Source organism: Grammomys surdaster, unplaced genomic scaffold (genome assembly GCF_004785775.1).
Source record: "Grammomys surdaster isolate TR1022 unplaced genomic scaffold, NIH_TR_1.0 190, whole genome shotgun sequence".
NCBI classification, from domain to species: Eukaryota; Metazoa; Chordata; class Mammalia; order Rodentia; family Muridae; genus Grammomys; species Grammomys surdaster.
In genome coordinates, this window is record NW_021604635.1 from 688,068 (window position 1) to 705,715 (window position 17,648).

The 17,648-nt window shown below is 45.0% G+C and overlaps 1 protein-coding gene across 2 annotated transcripts in view; it reads right to left on the bottom strand.

Moving 5' to 3' along the window:
* The window catches only part of Pdss2 (decaprenyl diphosphate synthase subunit 2), a 231,586-nt gene that overhangs the window by 23,008 nt on the left and 190,930 nt on the right, over positions 1-17,648 (bottom strand). For both annotated transcript variants that reach the window (XM_028769082.1, XM_028769083.1), the window contains one exon: positions 8,747-8,779. In XM_028769082.1, the coding sequence (XP_028624915.1) occupies positions 8,747-8,779 (33 nt within the window). The remainder of the gene's footprint in view (positions 1-8,746; positions 8,780-17,648) is intronic.

Consider the following 17,648-nt stretch of genomic DNA (forward strand, 5'->3'; position numbering starts at 1 on the left):
TATATATATATATATATATATATATATTCTTTTTGGTTTTTTTTGTTTTGTTTTGTTTTGTTTGAGACAGGGTTTCTCTGTGTAGCCCCTGGCTGTCTTGGAACTCACTCTGTAGACCAGGCTGGCCTCAAACTCAGAAATCCGCCTGCCTCTGCCTCCCAAGTGCTGGGATTAAAGGCGTGAGCCACCACTGCCCGGCAATATATTTTCAATACTCAACCTTAAAAAAAAAAAAAAAAGGATTTGGCACTCGGTTTGTAACAACACTGTTGAGGCATTTATGGACAATAAAGAGAAGAAATGGGCACAAGGCAAGCCTTGGGGAGTCGTGAAGGAAGGGAAAACGCTGTCTTTCTTCTCAAAGCCAGTGCTGTCCTGACAACGTGAATGCTAATGTTAGTGTGTACCTTTGCCGGTGGGGTGACAATTGTAATGTGCACTTTATGCAAATGTGTCTTATAATAACAAAAGCGCAGGGACTTCTGGGAGTCAAGAAAGCAAAAGAGGGCACCAGCCACCAGGCACTGGTTCCTGAGAGACAGCAGGAGTTCCAGTGGCCACACTCAAGATCTCTGCGTGTGACTGGGAACTACAGGCCTGAAGAATTCATCTCTGCAGGACCTTTCTTCACCCCGTGCTCATCTGTGAGCCATTCTGTGTTTCAAATGACCCTCCTAAGAGGATATCAAGGGGCTCGGCAGTTATGAATCATTCTGTGCCTGGCATATTTCAGCACTTGGGAGGCAGAGGCAGGTGAATCTCTGAGTTCGAGGGCAGTCTGTTCTACAGAGTGAGTCCAGGCCTGGCAGGGCGACACAGTGACCCCCCACACCCTCACAAACACGTTCTGCTGTTCCAGAAGATCCCAGTTCACTGCCAACACCCACACTGGTGGAGCTGGGTGGTCCCCAACCTCATGTAGTTCCAGCCCCAAGGTATCTAAGTCCCTAAGCACCCATGTGGTAATACATACATGCAGGTAAAATATGCACACATATAAAATAATAAGATAATAAAATAAATAAATCTTATACAAAACAGGGTCAGTGAGCTGGCTCAGCAGGTAAAACGCCATCTTGCCATCCTGAATTCAATCCTGGATCCTACCATGGAAGGAGAGAACTTATTCTTCAGAGTTTCATGTAGGTGTGCACCATGCATGCGCCTGCACTCTCATACGTACTTCTTACACGCAAATCATAATAACAGGAATAAACGCCTTCAAAAAGTGGAAAACAGAACAGAACAAACCACACTTCTGTACTGAGTCACAGGCCAAATAAGAAACGCATAACAAATAAAGTAGAGGCGCGTGTAGAAGGAGCCTGGCACCTATGGTCTCTGTGTGTAAATCAGCATGTGTGTCACAGGCCACTTACCACACTCTCAGGCTCCTGGGAAAGAGCGAACAGAAGGCAGACCGCACAGTGCCTCAGAGTCTGCTTCTGATCAAGTGAGTTTTGCCAGCGCCTGTGTAGCTGCAGCAATGATTTAAAAGGAGTCGGGAACAAGTCTGTGTCTCTGTGATGGAGATATTTAAACGAGCCATCTTGAAAATGTTAAAAAATTAAAATTGTAGAAAGTCGAACCATAGGTGCCATGTTTTGCCTGAAGTGGTAAAAATACCATCTGCCTTAGTCTTTTAGCAGCAGCTTATTTCAAGGAGCAGTAGGCTCAACTGCAGGCATACGCTCAGCTCCAGATGGGGAAAATACACAGACGGTTGTAGACGGTTTTCTAAGCAAGAGTAGTCAACATATTGGTCTTCTCTTGGACATGTATATTAGTTGCCATAGCAAACCAAGCGTGTGGTCTGAGAGGCCTCTGCACCCGTCCCTGTGCACACCCAGGAATTCCTGCAGTTCAATAGGTGGCAGCCTTCCCTCTAGCACTGGGCTGATTAGCAGTACTTGATGCTGGATAAGCAGCTGAGGAGTAGAGCAGCCTGAGAGCTACACACACAGATCAGGCATGGTCACTGAGTGTCCCACAACACTGTACAAGGCCAAGTCTCATTAGCTACTTGGTCACAGTCCACTCTGGTAAGTACAATGCATCTTACAAGTCCTGCTCTGTCTTAACTACGCAAGTAGGATAGATGGTCTTGGTGTTTCCTTCTGACATTCTAGAATTGCCACTTGCCTGTTATCTTAAGAGGAGGGAAAGATTTAATGACTGGAAATTTGTTGATTGTTTTGATATCTTAAGAGAAAGACACTTGAGCAGTATAAAACAGTCATATCCAGGAACTGCTGCAACCAGAACTCGGTTAAGAAGTAATTCAAAGGGGCTGGAGAGATAGCTCAGCGGTTAAGAGCACTGACTGGTCTTTTAGAGGTCCTGAGTTCAATTCCCAGCAACCACCTGGTGGCTCACGACCATCTGTAATGGGATCTGATGCCCTCTTCTGGTGTGTTTAAAAACAGCGACAATGTACTCAAATATCTAAAATAAATAGATGATTAAAAAAAAAGTAATTCAAAGCCAGGTGTGGTGGCCATGCCTATAACCTCAGCATTCAGAAGGCTGAGGCAGCAGGATGAAGAATTTTTGATCAGTCTGGGTTACACAGTGAAATCCTGATACAAAACCAAGCACATACCCAACTAAAAATGAAAAAGCAAGTTACTTATCTTACTCAGTGAATGTGGAGGGCTTTCTGGAAACCAAGCTGAGAGTGATTTAAACATGACCACCTCTTCCATCCCGCCGTAACATCATCCTCATCTCAGGCTGATACAATGTGAGTGAAGGATAGAACGCTACCACGACAAACTGAAATTGCTTATTATGGTTCTCTGAAACTGATTTTTTAAAAGATAAGATTAGAATTTTGGGAATGAAGAAAATTTCAGAAAGAAATTTCACAACAGTCTCCTGAGATGGCTGCTGAGTTCTTCAATACTGTCCAATAGATAACCCTATCAGGAGAACTCCAAGCCGCCAACCATGCTGCCTACATTAGCTAGAGTGACCATCAGTCATTAGCAATGAGATCACACACAGGAGAACAGAAGTGGAGACAGGAAGTCCCCATGTTTGTGTTCCCCCAGCCCCACAGTGCTCCGCACACATTACCACAGGCAGCACCTGTGAATGCCTCTAATCCTACAGAGAAGGACATGACCGTCCTCCTCCTCCTCACAATACTCGGGCTTACGTCTGGGTGACGGTGACAAGATCTGGTTAGTCACTGGAATCCATTCTGACCAACTGTGCTTTGCCTTTAATTGGCAGAATAGCACTAGGATCTCAGGGGTGGAGGGGACATTCTGTTTACTGAGAAACACATGATTGGGCTCTGGGAAAGGCAACTGAGGCCATCAGGGGAGAGGCCATATTCTATAGCCAGTATGCTCCTAAATGTCCGAGCCTCCAGTTGCAGATTCCAGACTCCCCCGCCCCCTTACTCCTCCTGATAACACAACGACACTCACACACACACCCTGAAGTACTGAGAGAGCCAAGCTCGATGCACCTGTGAGGCAGGTCAGGCTCAGGTGGGCTGTTGCTGTCAGAATATTCACGGTCTACTGAAAGAAGAAACAAACTGAAACGACCAGCTTAGATATGTTAAGATCAGGATGTGTTAAGAAAGAGCCAGGCAGGAGAAGAGTGTCTACTCTAGACAGAGATGCCAAGTCGGGACTTGTAACGTCAGGTCCATGGGGTCTTGCTCATGTGGTCCTCATGGTATCAGCTCAAGAAAGTACAAGGTAGTTAAGGGACGCATACTAGGTTCTGCAGCAAGTTGGAAGCATAGCCATTGCTTGGTCTAGACATGCTTTTTCTTCTCTTTCTTCTCTCTGGTTTTTGGAGGTACTGTCTTACTATATGTAGCCCTATCTGGCCTGGAACTCATTATGTAGTCCAGACTAGCCTAAACCTCAGAGATCTTACCTGCTGATGTCTCCTTCAAGCTGGGCTTAAAGGTGTGGGCTGTCATTCCAAGCCCTTAATTTAAAAAACAAAGCCCATTTCTTTGTGTGTGTAAATTTGTATTCATGCTATGGCACATACATGGACATCTACCCACTCAGCCACAAGGTCAGGCAGGAGTGCTGCTACAGGCACACCATTCTCTCTCTCTCTCTCTCTCTCTCTCTCTCTCTCTCTCTCTCTCTCTCTCTGTCTCTCTCCCTCCCTCCCTCCCTCCCTCCCTCCCTCCCTCCGTCCCTCCTCCCTCCCTCCCTTCCTTCCTTCCTTTTTTTTGGACAGAGTCTCAACAGGCAGCTCACACTCTCTACCCTCCTGCCTCAGTTCTTCAGTGCTAAGATAACAAGTGGCCAGCTTCAGTAATTCACCACCTGGCTCCAGTACAGTTTCCAATGTGAGTCTCTTCTGCTGTAAACTGCTCTTTGATAAGAAGTTCTAGGAAGTCTTTAAGTCACAAACATGCTTCAGCACTCCACAGTCATCCTGCGTTCTCTCCCCACTTAGTAAAAACCCATTCTTTATCTTCAGTTTGCTTTGCTCTGCTGATGGCTTAGATTCTCTCACCTCTGTGCTGAGATGAAAAGCTCTGTATTAGCTTTTTCCTGCAACGTACTTCTTCCCAGTGTATTTCAAGTATCCTCTGTTCCTCTACAGGGCCCAGTCATCCAGTACTAAGCACCAAGCATTAGGCACCAATTACAAAGGCCAAAGGCCAAACACCAACAATCAATCCCCACACCAACCCAACGCCCCCAAATCAAACCCAGCATTGTCCCTGTTCTCAAGAGCTCACAGTCCAGGATCCAATCATGGGTCACCATAAAACAACAAAGACACGAGAGACGCACAGTGTCTTAGAGACTGTGGGAAGGACCTAATCCAGCCTGTCCGAGTGCAAAGGCCTCCTTATAGGCAATGATCCTAAATTTTACATTACAAGGGGACAGAAGAGCCAGAAACAGGGACATGTGTCTTCCAAGCAGAGCAGACAGCAGGAGTCAAGACACAGAAAACTAAGCCTGGTCTGTTGATGCAAGCCTGTAATTCCAGTTACTTGGGAGGCTCAGGCACAAACACTGTAAGTTCAAGGCCAGTCTTGGTCACCGTGAGAATGTCTGCCTCAAAATAAAACTAGAGAGGGACTGGAGATGCAGCTTAGTGGAGAGAGCATGCCTCATGTGCAGTCCCCAGGGACAAACCAGGACAAAACAAAAAACATAGAGAACTGAAAGAGTCTGCAGATGTGACTCCGTGCTGTTGGGGAATGGAAGGGGAAGCTGGAGCATCTCTCTAGAAGTAGGACTCCACAACCTCACGTGTGCAAGCCCAGAAGGCTCTGACGGCCTTGTAGACAGTGTGGACCCAGTAGAGGGTTTGAAGCAGCAGACTGAAACTATGGCACCTGAGGTTTAATTGTTCTATCTGGCAAATGGGTCTATGGTGACAAGAGAGGCATCGAGATCCTGTGGTAGGATTTTCAGTGGTTCAGATGAAGAGATATGGGCACAAGCAAGGGAAACATCACAGGGAAGAGGCAGGATATGAAAAAATATGAGATTTGAAATTATTATGATACATAGTAACAAGTTGACTTCCAGGAGGATGGGAGTGTCAGCATCAGGACAGAATAAGCAAAGTGAACCCAGGTACACCAAGTGTGAACTAGGTCCTGTAGAAAACCATGGGCTCTGGAGAGAGTGCCTTATCAACAGAGGCTCACTGATGACTTAACAAATGGATGGTGTAGAGGTTTGGCCTTTTACTATGTAATATAAATACTGGCCCCCAAGGCCTGGTTGCCCTCAAGGACAAGAGAATGTGCACTGAGACCCAAGTAACAATATGTGACCCTTGCCCCCCAAGTTACTCCTGATTGGTGAATAAAGATGCCTGCAGCCTATAGCTGGGAAGAATTAAGATAGGCCAGACTGAGGTTCCTGGGTTCGGGGATGGAAGAGAACCATGAGGAGATAAGGAGGAGGAAAGAAGAAAGGACACCATGGGTAGGAGTCACGAAGGCACGGCCATGAGGGCTGGCCAGCTGAAGCTAGGAGATGCCCAGATGGAACATGGCAAATTATAATTTGGGGTTAATGATGCAGAAATAGATTCTAATAGCACAGAGGATAGCTATCTGCCCGGCTCTAGTGCTGATTAAGGTCTATTATAAATATAAAAGATGTGTGTCTTTTATCCAGGAGCCAATGACCAAAGGTGGGGTAGAAGCCCCTGAGTGAGATTACATATTTTCAACAACCAGAAGTGACGCCGAAGGTTATAATGGGAACTCAATCCTTTTACTCAACCTTGCAGTGAACTTGAAACAGCTCTAAGAAGCCAAGCCATGAAATACTAACAACGCCCCTGAAAGCTCAGAGATACTAAATAGGGCTGCTGATGCTGGAAGGCCAGGAAGACATGAAGGTTCAGAGCCATGATGAAGCTCAGCCTTCTTCTACCCAGGACGCCACAGGAAGGAAGCTAAGACACACGCCACTGGAGAGTGACACATGGACACTGGCTCTAGGCTGAGGGGTGCTTCCACAGCCTAGTCTGCTTAGAGGAGACAAAGACGTGTGTGGCAGAGCAAAGCACGAACCACAGGCTTGCACCTCTGGGTGCAAAGTCCCGCCTGCCTGAGAAAGCGAGCAAAGCTCCCCTGGGTCACTGATTTCCTCCTGTCTTCTTTGGAGTGCAGATGCGCTCACCCTCCAGATAACCCTGACCATCACACAGGTCAGACAGTCAGCAAAGTTCTGTCAGCTAAGCAGTCACCTACGGGCCACACACCTGATAAATGGTCCTTTGTTGTTGTTTTTTTGTTTGTTTTTGTTTTTGTCTCAAAGCAGTGTAACTTAAATGTGTTCACAGACCACATTGTGTCCCGAGATCTAATGTCTCACAGGTTTATTTATTTACTTAGAACTTTTCCTCTAAAGATTTGTCTTATTATTTTATGTGGATGCATGTGTACCATGTGCATTTCTGGTGCCCTTAAAGAGGGCTTCATATCCCCTAGGACTACAATTACAAACAGTTGTGAGCTGCCATATGGGTGCTGGGACTCAAACCAGAGCCCTCTGCAAGAGCAGACAGTTCTCTTGACTGCTAAGCCAACTCTCCAGCCTCTCAGTTTTATTTTTCTGGCTTTCATGAGATAAGGTCTTTCAACAAAGCCCTGGCTGTTTTGTAACTCACTGTGTAGACCAGGCAGGCCTTGAACTCACAGAGATCTGTCTGCCTCTGCCTCTCAAATGCTGGAATTGAAAGCGTGCTTCACTACATCCCATAGTGTGTGGGTGTATGATGGGACAGTATGGGTACAGGCACACGTGGAGGTCAGAGGACAATGTTGGCAGCTGGCTCTCTCCTTCTACTGTGTGGTCTGGGAATTGAACTCAGGTTGTCAGACTTGCAACCATTTTACCCACTGAGCTACCTGACTGGACCAAATGTTTTTTTTTTTTTTAACCTTGATTATTTTTTCTGTTTTGGAGATAAGTACTCATTGTAGCGCTGGCCTAAAATTCCTGATCCTTCGGCCTCTACCCCGCCTAGTGCTAGATTACAAGTGTCTGCTATGGTGCTGACCACAGCTAGTTTTAACAAAGGAGATATGTCAAAATGACCTGGGAAGGCTGTCAAACATTCTGTCTAGCTTCCTCTGCTCCCTCTGTAAGAGGGTCTGATGCACAGCCATGCACACCCGGCTTCCCCATGGGTGCTGGAGATTTGATTTCACAGTAAGCACACTCAGCTTGATGGACCTCTGCCCTAGCCCCTACCCTCTCTATATCATACGCTTGCCAGAGACTTTATAACTTACATGATGCTCATGATGGCTCATGGATCAAGAGGCTGGGAAACCTAAGACTTACATGTCCGCCTTTCTGTCACATCACAGTATGACAAGCTTTGGTGTGAGCTTCAAGTGCTTCACAGATGTGTGGGAAGTTGTGTTTATACATGTTCCCCCGTGTTGTTCGATGCTGCACTGATGCTATGGTTGTGTCCCCAGGAGTTCCTATGCTGGCAACTGGATTGATTCCCTAGTTGGTAAGCTGATGCTTTTGGAAGGGGACCCTTTATAGTACAATCAGGACCAGGCAAGGTTGTGAAGGCAGAGTCCCACGATGCTCCAGAAGATACCTAGCTAGCAAGCCTACTTCTTCCAACTACATAATGCCCTTCATCTTTCAAGAGTTGGTTCTTTCCTTCTACCATGTGGGTTCTGGGGAGTCAAACGCAGGGCATCAGGCTTGGCTTTGAGCTGCTTGGCAGTGAGCATCTTTACCTGCTGAGCCATCTTGCTGGCCCTCACCATTTTATTCTCGATATCTAACACATTGTATGGAATAAATACACACATTGCTGAATAAATCATTTCTATCTGCTAATGACAATCTCTCAGCTTTAAACACCACGCTTCTTTTTAACCTATATATTTAACTTAAAAACTATGTTATTTTTTATGTGTATGGATGTTTTGCTTGCATGTATGTTCCTGCACTGTGTATGTAAGGGCAGATTGCGAGGAGTTGCAGATGGCTGTGAGCCATGATGTGGATGACACTAACCAAATCCATTTTATTTCTTTATTTATCTATTTATTGAGAGAAGGTCTCACTATGTAGCTTTGGCCAGATCAGTTTCTTTGTAGATCAGGGTGACCTAGACTTAGAGACCTGACTGTCTTTACCTCCGAGGTGCTGGGATTAGGTTCATGCCACCGTCCCCAGCCATCTTTCTTTTTTGACCTTGCAAATATAAAAAGTGATCAGACCATGAAGCACATGCACACTCCACCCACCTTACTGTAGTTCAATCTTCCTTTCTCTTGAGCCTAGAACAGAAAAGAAGAAGAAATTAATTTCTAGCTGTTTTTGTTTCTTGTTCTTTTAGTAGTTATCTAGTGTTTTGCTCCTTAATGAGTAAAATTCTTAGGGCTGGAAGACAGTTCAGTGGTGAGAGCGTGCACTGCTCTTCCAGAGCCCACGAGTTCATGTCCACGGTCCACAGTCACCTGGAACTGCAGGTCCAGGGGCAGCAGCCCCTTCACCCACATGCAGATGCCTCCCAGAAAATACACACAGCTAGAAAGAATAGAAACATTAAAAAGAACAAAATTCAATTCTTTTTCTCCACACTCCCTCTTTTATTTAACGTATATTGAACTATATATTTATTCATAAAGCCTGTGATAGCTCTTTCTATATCTGCATATATATGTATATCTGAAGAGTTCTTTCAACTTTTGTTTGAAATGTATACATACATACAAATACATATACACACATCATATGCATGTATGCATGTGCATATAGCAGACACACACATACAGAAGAACTTGGGAAGTTGGGAAAAAAGAAAAAATGTACGTTAAGGTTAAATTTGCTTCAAATTAAAAAAAAATTAAATAAAAATTCAGAGTCTTCAATCTGTACTTGAAATTTTTATTTAGAAAATGCATACGTCTGAAGATTTTGCCTGAATGTGTGTCTATATAACACGGAGGGCAGAAGATGTTGGATTCCCTGGGACCTGAGTTATAGATGATTGTGAGTCGCCATGTGGGTGCTGGGAATCAAACCCAGGTCCTCTGCAAGAACAGCCAGTACTCTTAACTGCTGAACCATCTCTCTAGTCCACTGTTTTAAGAGTTCTTTAGAGATCTAGGATTTCCAAAAGACTCTGAGGAGTCTGAGCTTAGCACTGAGTTACAATGTTTCAATAAGAATATAGGTCTATTCTTGAAGGTATTTAAAAACCAGGCTACTCTCTGCTCAGATACTTTATATGTATCTGTTCATGGGAATATTTTCTAGAATAAAATAATATCTATACTGAAACCCCTTCTGAGTTGGGTGTAGGCACACACCTGATCAGTCCTGAGGAGGCAGAGGCAGGTGGATGTTGGTGAGTTCGAGGCCAGCCTGTCTAGAGTGAGTTCCAGGGGCTAGGCCTCGATCTGATGAATGATTCCTGGATGGCTTGTGAAGACCTCAACAAGAGCAGTTCTGTTCTACACTCGGTCGTTGGCTTTTTTGAGACAAGGTGTTGATATGTAGTTCAGGCTGACCTTGAACTGGCTATCCTCCTGCCTCAGCCTTCTGAAGCAGTAATCCCTCTATGCTAGGATTACCAGCCATGAGCCATTACTGACTTTGAGTACTTCAACTCCTAGATGTTTGGTTGGTTTTTAGACAGGGTCAGGGGTGGGGGGACTGGCTTTGTACTTGATCTGATTCTCCCATCTGTCTGCAAATGCCAGAATTACACTAAGCACCACCATGCCTGACCTAGCTGACTCCTGAGTCCATTTGGGACTGACGGACACTCTTCACACTGTCCATTCTGTCCTTGTTCTTGAGGATGGCTATCAATTATTCAGGTGTGCACAGCACTTTGCCTTTCTTAGAGACAGTATCTCACGTAATCCAGGCTGGCCTCAAACTTGTCGGTAGCTGAGGGTGGCCTTCAACTCTTGATTCTTTTGTTGGTACCTCCCAAGGGCTGGGATTATAGGTGTATGCTTCCAAGTACGGCAGATACTTTCTAAACGATGCACCAATTGCATAATTTGTCTAGCACGTTCCTATTGTCAAAGCACCCCTCCCCACCAACACCTGTGGGTTCAGCACTGGCTTTGTCTGTTCTAAGCATCTCCTCTTCTTGCCTGCTCTTAACAAGCAAGCTGTGTTGAAAATGTTGTGAGTGGCACTTGTTGGGAGTCCTTGCCTTTGGGTCATAAGGTACACAGGTACAGTCTGCTTTGCTACAGAAGTGTTTTCCTCCATACTTTGTTTATAGACCAAGTATCAAAGAGAGCTCCAGTACCCTGAAGCACTTGTGATGGACACATGCTATTTTCAAACCTTGACCTCTCTTTTTACTTTGTATTTCTAGCTTGTTCTCCACCCTCACACCCCACCACTGCCTTTCACTCAGTAGAGTTGTCTATATTGGCCAGCCCGCTCTAAAAACAGAAAGGAGAGTCTCTGTCGCACACAGAGTAAACTCTGCAGTCATACAAGCTAAGCAAACTGTGACTACTGGAGTGTGACCCACCTCAGTGGTCCTTTTATTCTCATTCTCATTCTCTCTCTCTCTCTGTCTCTCTCTCTGTGTCTGTCTCTCTCTCTCTGTCTGTCTGTCTCTCTGTCTCTCCCCCCCCCCCCCCCCCTCCCCCCCTCCCTCCCTCCCTCCCTCCCCCCCCTCTTTCTCTCGGCTTGCCAAGGGATTTACTATGCAGAATTCTTGATCTTTCTGCCTCAGCCTCCTAAGTACTGTGATTATCAGCATATCCCAATAGACTTGATCTGAATATCATTTTTTTAAAAAAAGTTTCTTTTTTTTTTTTTTAAGATTTATTTATTTTATTTATGAGTACACTGTAGCTGTCTTCAGACACACCAGAAGAGGGCATCAAATCTCATTACAGATGGTTGTGAGCCACCATGTGGTTGCTGGGATTTGAACTCAGGACCTCTGGAAGAGCAGTCAGTGCTCTTAACCACTGAGCCATCTCTCCAGCCCCCTGAATATCATTTTTATTTGGTCTCAGCAAACATTTTAGCTCTGTGACACTATTTCACCCTAGATTGCTTAGCTTGTATGTAAAAGGATCATTCATTTCAGAAAACAAATATAGTAAATATTTAAACATTTAGAAATAAATAATACATATTATATTTCCAGTTATTAGGTATACAATGTATTACACACACACACATACACACACACACACACACACACACACACACACACGGAGTAGACCCTAACATAATTTTTTATAAAAAGCTCTAAATTTATATTGCTATAAATTCTAGTGAGAGTTAGAAACAAAGACCACATTCTAGCTCCTTGCTCTTACGTGAATGGCTGTCCATTCAGTCAGCAAACATTCAAGGAGCAAGTGCTGCAACCGAGGCTGAGTTTGGGCCCAGCCATCAACAGGACAGATGAGGTTTCTACACTCACCGGCTCATACGTGTGGGACCCACAGTATTATTACACAGGCTTACACAGGCTCCTGAGGGCCAGGAAATGCTCCTTACTGCTCAGTAGACTAGTGTCTGAATGAATGGATGGATGGAGGGATGAATGACTGTTTTCTATTTTAATGTGTTGCTTGTGTACTGTCTATTCAGGAGAGTAAAGTAGCTTCCTGCCTTTAGGGAAGCTGAATTAACTAATATATGGCTAACAAAGAGTCCTTACTGATGCTTTACGTGTGTGTGTGCGCGTGTGTGTGATATGCGTGTAAACATGTGGGCGTACATGGCCATTCTGTACACATGTGGAAGTCAGAGCAAATGGAGGATGTCTTCCTCTATTGCGCTCCACTTTATTTCTTAGCTTGATAATGGGTTTCTCATTCAGCTAGAAGCTGTTTTGGGCCAGGCTAGCTGGACAGTGAGCTCTTGGGACCACCTGTCCCCCTTTGTGCTACAGTTACAGGCACGTGCAGCCATGCCAGGCTTTTTAATAACATATTTGGACACAGTCCTCAGACCACTATGCTTATAGACCAAGTGCTTTTATCCACTGAGCCACCTTATAAGCTCCAAATCACTTTTACCCATTTGTCCAATGTCATGTTTTCATTTTCTACTCACAGGTAGATATCAGGGAATCTAAACTACCAACTTCACAAGCCAACCTCAAGGGCTCTGCTGAAGTGGAGCAGGGGAGGATGGGAGAGGGGGTGATCCAGCACCACTGGTCAGGAGCTTCCAACATGGACCGCTGAGATGGATGGCTCGAAGGGCAAAGAGAACTGACTCCTACAAGTTGTCCTTTGACATTTTCGTGTGTGCTGTGATGACACATGTATGGTGTACACACACACACACACACACACAAAGTAAGTAAATGTAAAAATTAATAAAAGACAGAATACTTGACAGATCAGGAGTTTCTAAATTCTTGGCTCTCAGATTCTGGGCTGGTGGTTAAGAATCACCCAGGTAGCTTGTGAAAAGCAGAAATTCCCAATTCCCTGTCTGTGCAATTCTGATTTGTTTGAGATCACTGGCCTGGTTTCTGTCTAACATCCTTTCCAATTTATGCTGCTTTGTACATCAGTGTTGACTGAAGAGGACAACGATATGGCCTCCTTAGGACCTGAGGAGAACACAGTGCTGTAACGTTCCCCTTTCTGACACCCGCCACTTATACCATGTGTACTTCCAGCAGAGCAGGACGTTATTAAAATAACTTTCTCATTGGGGCCCAAAATAGGCTAACACGAAGTAAGGCTGCACTCCGGCAGCCAGTCCTGGTCCTCCCTTTGACACAGCACTCCTCTCCAGGGCCCAGCAAATCCTACCTCGCCTGGCAATTCCCTGGGGCCTTCATTAGGAGGGTCTTCAAAGGGGCTCACTCATTTCTGTCTCCTGCCCATGTGCTTTTCAATCCAGGTCATGAGCAAAGAATGTAAGGTTTCCCAGTCTTCAGCAGTTCACAGAGAACGTAGTGTTTGAACCTTGTTTTATGTTTTAAAACTATGAGAATAGACAAGAACGGGCTCCAGTGCTCATGGTCCAGGAGCACTCCGCAGACAGCTGGGTGAACACTGGATTTCCTACAGAAGCACCGCTGGCCAGGTCTGCACCGGAGGGTGGAGGAAGTGGTTCATCCTCAAGGCTATACTCAGGTCTGTGAGGACCATCGAAGACAGATTCCTGTTGGTAAGTAATGGACTTAGGCTTTCTGCTGGTCAGGTGACAAAGAAGGATTTGACGACATAAACAAACTGTTTCCAATTTCCAACTACTACTTCCAAGTCTGGACTTGAAAGCTGTATACTGGGACACTATTTTTTCTAAGTGTATAAACCTCATATTTCACAGTGTGTGTGTGTGTGTGTGCAAGAGACTGGTCATCTTTACTTATGATGTTATTTTTCCCAAATGTTATCTAACTTTGTATTTTAGGCTGGGCTTGAACTCACAGCAATCCTCTTGAAGCTTTTCAGCTCTGGTATTCCAGGCTTTCAGTGCTGGGGATTGAACCCAGGGTAAGAAAACTAATTGGGCCACCTCCCAGCCCAAAGGGAATCCATCTTTTTAACACTTCAGCGAAAATGACCTCCTCTCCTGCAACTTTCTTCTCCTTCTGAGACAACGCCCCGACCTAGCCCCTCCTCTGAGGCAGGCTGTCCCTCAGCTCCACCTCCACCACTCTCAGCCCAACCAGTCGCCATCTACCCATCGTCTCGGGGTTGCTAACACACTCGCTTTACATGGTCTTCCTTTCTCTAGATGACCCTTTGCTATTTGGGATATAAATTATAGCTATTGTGTGGTGTGAGGTGATGAAAGCATGGTGTAAATTCAAGGCAAGCTGAGTCACAGGACGAAACACAGTCTCACCCCGCAAAACTTATACACACCACGTTGTTCATCTTTTAAAAAACTTTTTATTTTTACTTATTTTTATGTGTATATATTGTATGCCAGTATGTGTGCTTGCTTGTCTGTATGTATACCAAATCTGTTCAGTACTCATAGAGGCCAGAATGGGGTGTCAGGTCCCTCTGGAACTGAAGTTACAGGCCATTGAAAGGTGCTGACATAGGTGCTGGTAATTGACCTAGCCTCCTGCAAAAGTATAAAGTACTCCCAGACATCTCCAGCCCCTGAGGTGCGCCTTAGTAAGTCAGTATTTTCCTTCTAAGAGTGCAGCATTTCTCTGCATAGCCACAAACCCATTGTCATATCCAACAACCTGTCACTCATTATTGATATTATTAAATTAACTATATTAAAATATAAAATTATATAAATATATTAAGTTTTACTTTTATTTTATGTGTAAGGGTGTTTTTCCTGCCTGTATCTATGTACACAAATGTACAGTACCCTCCAAGGTCAGACAGGGAGGCAGGTCTCCTAGAACAGGCATTAGGGATGGTTGTGAGCTGCCATGTGGGTGCTGGGAACTGAACCTGGGAAGGTTCTATGTAAGAGCAGCCTGTAGTCTTAACTGCTGAGCCATCTCTCAACCTTGCATGTTATTACAGTTTTACGTGTTATTTTTTCAGACAGTGGTCAGAAGGCAAGACAATTACACAGGTGACTTTTTCCCCCCTACCCAGCAAAGTCATCAGTCTCTTTAGTAGTGAAGCTAGGCATGTCTATTGTTTCCTATGAGTTTAATACGTCATCTGTAGGCTCTGAGCCCCTGCAACTGGTTACTTCTCTATGACCATACAGACATTTATTTATTTATTTGCTTGCTTATTTGTTTGTTTGGTTTAAAACAGTGTTTCACTGCATAGCCCAGGCTGACCTCAAACTTGTGATAGGCCTGTCTCAGTCTCCAGAGAACTGTCAACTATTTAAGTGATCACTGATTACTCTAATAGTTATATCTCTCCACATTGTCACAAAACGTGACAAAAAACAATGGAAGGAAGGAAGGAAGGAAGGAAGGGAGGGAGGGAGGGAGGGAGGGAGGGAGGGAGGAAGGAAGGAAGGAAAGGCTTTTTTTTGGTTCACAGTTCAAAGGGCTCACAGTCTGAAGGGTTCACAGTCCGAGGCTCAAGGTCTGAGGGGTTCACACTCTGAGGGTGCCACCCATCAGGGCAGGGAAGGGACAGTAGCAAGCATGATGCAGTTGGGGAGAGAGAGAGAGATATGAATGCTAGATTCTGCTGGTTTCTCCTTATCACCTAGACCAGGACTTCAGCCATGGACTGGTGAACCCCACTGTAGGGTGGGTCTTTCTACCCCAGGTAACCTAATCTAGCAACTCCCTCATAGATATGCTCAGGGTTTGTTTCCACGATGAGTCTAAGTTCCCTAAAGTTGACACTCAAGAATAATCATTATAGCTTTGCTTGGCTATAAAAATATCCATGCTTTAAAAGTGTTTTGCTTTTGTACTGGCAGAAATATCAATTATCCCTGGATTCTTTATAGAAACCAAGGCCCATTTTGTTTTGTTTTTTGAGACAAGGCTTCACTCTATAGCTTAGTCTGACCAGGGACTCAGTTTATGGTCTAGGTTGGCCTCAAACTGTGGCAATCCTTCTGTCTTAGCCTCCTGACCTAGGATTACAAATGTACACTACTATGGAGAAAACAGGTCTTCCTGAAAAACAATTCTTTGTGCTGAGAGGCACTGAGAGGCACTGAGGGAGAATACAGCGAATATTTAGAAAGGAGGCTCAGGAGGGCACAGAACAAGGGGAAACATATCTCCACCCTTCACCAGAGAGGTCTGAGTATGGTGTGAGACAGAAATGGACCAGATCCACTTGCCCCGAGGTTAGAGCAGTTCAGAGTTCTGGCTGCCAGGCTTTCCAGTTACAAGGCTTGAATATGGAGAATATGGAGAATAGCAGAAAGTGGGGAAAGCCTTCTCCACGCTGCCTGAACTGTTCTTGCCTATTAATAATATAGCACAGGAGGCATCTGGCAAGGAAGTCAATCCCACTCAGAGGTGAAGTACCGGACTATTATGTCATACTGTCTCTTCATCTGAGAACGAGAGGGAAATGTCAATGTTGTTGGAAATAGTTTTTCATATTCTCCTCCTTTGGTCCACTGGGAAGTGAGGAAGCAATACACAGACATGAAAAAGCCGGGCGGTGGTGGTGCACGCCTTTAATCCCAGCACTTGGGAGGCAGAGGTAGGCGGATTTCTGAGTTCGAGGCCAGCCTGGTCTACAGAGTGAGTTCCAGGACAGCTAAGGCTACACAGAGAAACCCTGTCTTGAAAAAAAAAAAACAAACAAAAACAAAACAAAAAAACCCCAAAACCAAAAAACCAAAAAAACCCAAAAAAACAGACATGGAAAGCTACAGTGACCAAAAGAGAACAAAGGCGCTGGTGTTTTCTACTTAATAAATCTTTCTCTGCTCAGAGGTCTTAACTATTCCTAGCCATCTGCCTGATTTCCTATGCTTCTGGAGAATCTGGGGAGACACAAACTTAAAGTTGCCCAGTTTGACCAGGATAAAACAAACAAAAGTCTACTGCAGCCTCAGAATTGCCATGAACAAGAAAGAAACCAGGATAATCCTAGGGGCATTAGCCCAGTAAAAGGCCCCACAACAATGGCCATCGACCTGCAGGGTGCGCCTCAAGCTTGCTGTGTTGCTGTGTTTCCACTTCCAGCCAGCCCCCTGTTCCCAGCTTTGGCGTCTGCTCGCCTCTGACTGCCTCTCACCCACACCTGCAAGCTTGTCCTCTCTCTTTCTGTCTGACAGTTTTAGCTCGGACACAGTTTTCTCTGAACTTCCTTAGCTTTCAAGCATCCAGTGGGTTCCTCACAGTCTTAACTGGTCTCCATTATGTCCCTGTTCCTCAAATTCCATCAGTGTAACCACAAGGCCTTGATGCTATCTGGCTTACAAACATTTCAATGTCTGCTTTACAAGTACTATATCAAGTTCACAGGCAACTATTCTGTTTCTGGTTATTCTTTAATTTAGTGACATTCATACAACATAAAATTCACTATTTTAGCTGGGCGGTGGTGGCGCACGCCTTTAATCCCAGCACTTGGGAGGCAGAGGCAGGCGGATTTCTGAGTTCGAGAGTTCGAGGCTAGCCTGGTCTACAGAGTGAGTTCCAGGACAGCCAGGGCTACACAGAGAAACCCTGTCTCGAAAAACCAACACCCCCTCCCCCCCAAAAAATTCACTACTTAACCGCCTTAAGTGATACAGGTCACTGGCATCTGCCACGCTCACACTGTT